This window comes from Ciona intestinalis, chromosome 7, assembly GCF_000224145.3.
Source record: "Ciona intestinalis chromosome 7, KH, whole genome shotgun sequence".
In the NCBI taxonomy this organism is placed as follows: domain Eukaryota; kingdom Metazoa; phylum Chordata; class Ascidiacea; order Phlebobranchia; family Cionidae; genus Ciona; species Ciona intestinalis.
In genome coordinates, this window is record NC_020172.2 from 1,940,531 (window position 1) to 1,944,065 (window position 3,535).

General features: G+C 33.2%; 1 protein-coding gene across 1 annotated transcript in view; it reads left to right on the forward strand.

The window, feature by feature from the left end:
* The window catches only part of LOC104265811 (probable tubulin polyglutamylase TTLL1), a 4,457-nt gene extending 1,302 nt beyond the window's left edge, over positions 1 to 3,155 (forward strand). Inside the window, exons 4-8 of the mRNA XM_009860655.3 lie at positions 165 to 296; positions 674 to 843; positions 1,051 to 1,242; positions 2,044 to 2,233; positions 2,375 to 3,155. Coding sequence (XP_009858957.1) covers positions 165 to 296; positions 674 to 843; positions 1,051 to 1,242; positions 2,044 to 2,233; positions 2,375 to 2,707 — 1,017 coding nt within the window. The 3' untranslated portion in view covers positions 2,708 to 3,155. The remainder of the gene's footprint in view (positions 1 to 164; positions 297 to 673; positions 844 to 1,050; positions 1,243 to 2,043; positions 2,234 to 2,374) is intronic.
* Positions 3,156 to 3,535: the final 380 nt, after the last annotated feature.

Consider the following 3,535-nt stretch of genomic DNA (forward strand, 5'->3'; position numbering starts at 1 on the left):
TTACATACATTGTTAATATTCTAGCCAAAAGCCATATTTGTCTACAAAAAGCCATGGACATAAGCCGTATTTGGCAGAATCTGATGTTTTAGTTTCATATAATACATTTGGTGCAAATAAAATCATGTAAACTAACACACTAAATATTTTAATATTTCACACAGGATGAACTTGGCAGATATATTTACCTTGATTCAATACCTGTCACGTTCCTTCTACCTGCTGATTACAATCTCTTTGTTGAAGAATTCCGAAAAAATCCCTCAAGTACCTGGATTATGAAACCATGTGGAAAAGTATGAAGTTACTAACTTATTTTAAAAATTCTATTACAGTATTAGAGTTCAGTCCTTATTGTGTACAAAATTTTTAATTGAATGTATATACTGTTGTTTTTTTGTCCTAATCATGTCATAAGTGTAATAAAAGTTCAGATTTTGATAAACTTAAGTATTTGGCCCATCACTACACACTTGAAACTTTGTTAAACCCAACCCAAGCTCCAAATGTATTTTTGCCAGGTAACATTATAAATGCACAAAGTATAATAGAATAGTTGGCCTGTAATGTCTTTACTATCACAACCCAGGAGTCGCTCTATTAAAAAAAAACTAACATCTCACTATAGGAAGTTAAAAAAATGGTTATGTTTGACATTTTCCTTTCACTTTAGGCAAGAGGAATTGGCATTTTTCTCATAAACAAACTTTCTCAAATCAAGAAATGGTCACGAGACAGTCGTACCTCATCGTTTGCTCCACCTAGTGCTAGGGATGCGTACGTTATTTCCCGATACATCGATAACCCGCTGTTGATTGGGGGAAAAAAGTTCGACCTTCGAATGTAAATATATTATTGATGTTAAGATAAACCGTAAATTTCAGTATGTTAATAGAGAAAACACCATACAGTTCAGAAAACAAAAAATTGAAAAACATTTTAGTTTTACTACCTTTTTGGTACAAGTGATAAATTAAATCTAAGGCTATAGTTTTGAGTTGTGCATGATTATGGATAGTTACTAACTACTAAAGTAATTCTTTTGTTTAGGTATGTCTTGGTAACCTCATATCGGCCGTTAAAATGTTACATGTATCGGTTGGGATTCTGTCGTTTTTGCACAGTGAAGTACACACAGAGCAGCAATGAACTTGACAATATGTTTGTGCATTTAACTAATGTTTCCATACAAAAACATGGAGAGGAATACAATCCTGTGCATGGTGGAAAGTGGACTATAAGGTTTAGAATCTACAAAAAAAAATTACCTGGTTATGATGTTTTTAAACGAAAAATCAATTTTTATTATTAATAGTGTGCAGATAGACTCATCAAGCGTAAATCTATGATACTATGAACCTTTTCAAGATAACAGTATTTAAATTTATTTAGTTATATCACTGACATTTCTTAAAGTGACCTAAAGAGCTTATATTTGCCAGACCACCAAAACATTTAAAGAGGTGTAACAGTGACGTCTAAAACATTTTTTAAGTGCTTCTTAAAAATAATTGTTTTTATAAATCAGCCTAGTAAGACTATCTGTGCACTGGTTATAAAAAATGACATCAGTTTCTCTTTGTGCAAATATGATTTTGGCAACATAGTCAGTGGAACTATTTTTACCCTAAGAACATAGCCATGGCTAACATTTTGTCTCCCAGGTAATGTCTGGTTTTTTTTACATCACACAAAACATATATGCCAATTAGAATAAATTAAACCTTATGTTTTAGTATTTGTAAGTGTGCAAATAAATACTTTTTAACGCAAAATAGGCATTTCCTATGCCATATACTACAACAAGGGGCGTATACAAGGGTGGGGTCAGGACCCCACCTTTGAATATTATTTTTTTTTTTAATTAAAAAATATTTTTAAAAAATATAAACACCCCTGACAGAAAATAAAATGTAAAGTATGGTTTTCTAAATTTTTTAATACCTAATTTTTAGAGATGGCCTTTCTTGGTGAATATCTTCATACTTTTTACCTGTTCATTTTTCTCCCTTCATGCTAATTGAAGTATGTTGATTGTTTCAGCAATTTGCGTCTTTATTTGGAAGGCACCAGAGGAAAATCTGTTACAGACAAGTTGTTTGATGAAATTAACTGGTTGACTGTCATGTCATTAAAAGCAGTATCTGGATCAATGGCCAATGATCGACACTGCTTCGAAGTTTATGGTTATGACATCATAATAGATGACAAACTAAAACCATGGCTAATTGAAGTGAGTTTTAATAGATAAAAAATAAACATTACAGTTAACAACAGTTTTTATACAGTTTTCACCACACTAAATCGATGTTTGTCTTTCACAAATGATAAAATAAGTAGAAGCAATGTTTGCTCTTTATACAACTTGTTTCAGGTGAATGCATCACCTTCACTTTCATCAACAACAGCCAACGACCGAATCATGAAATATAATCTTATGAATGACACAATAAATGTTGTTGCTCCTGGAGGAGAAGTTCCCGATGTGAGATGGAACAAGATTCCACCACGTGATGCTTACGGACATTATGATCTCCTTTATGATGAGGAGCTTGCGCATCAGCAGAATGAGGGTGGGGTTGGAGGAGCAACCTCTGGTGGAGGAGCAGTGGGAGAACGAGACTCACGATCTCGAGGACTTCTGGGTGGGGTTGGAGGAATACGAGCAAGAGACCACAGTCGAAATCGCGCCACAACGTGGAAGTAATGTCAGAATCATTAAATGCTGTATAAGGTGACCATTTAAATAAAGTTCAGTATTTGACTTCTTGATGTGCAAGTGGACCTTCAATTATTGATCTGCCTTTTACAAATGTAACACTTTATAAACCAGTATATGACTCACTTATTTTAAAAAAATGCCTGTTTTAAATATAGTACATTCATTATGCATCATATTAAATGCAATGCATTTTTTTATATGGAAGACTAGTTTCCATTTAACTGTTTTAAAAAGCACAACAGTTGGCTGCATATTATAAATTCCTTTTTTCTTATAATAATATAAGTTTTATTTTTTTAAGCAATAGATCAACCTTAAAAAAATGACCATAAAAAAACCATAATGTAGCTACTAACAGTGCAAGTTAAAACATGAAACGAAACAATGGAGTCATGTGGTTTATTGTTACTTCCAGTGCAAGGTCCCATTTAATGAATAACACTGCGGCATTTCACTTTGAATAAGCTGTGATGCTACAGGACTAACAAACATTAAAACAATGAAACCAAGTCATGATGTTGTATGTACTGCTACCATTCTGGGTAAATGTAACAGTAATTGTACAGAAACGAATATTTTACTATGTGGTGTAAAAAACAGAACTATATATGTCAGACAATTAGATTTGCAACAGAATACATAAGCAAATCCGCATTCAATGTGAATGAAATTTACTCTACACCTAAAAGCTCCACATCAAATATGAGAGTAGCATTAGGTGGAATAACACCACCAATGCCCTTCGAACCATATGCATAATCAGGAGAGCAAGTTAGTGTTGCCCTCTCTCCTACAGACATCTGCAAACACAAG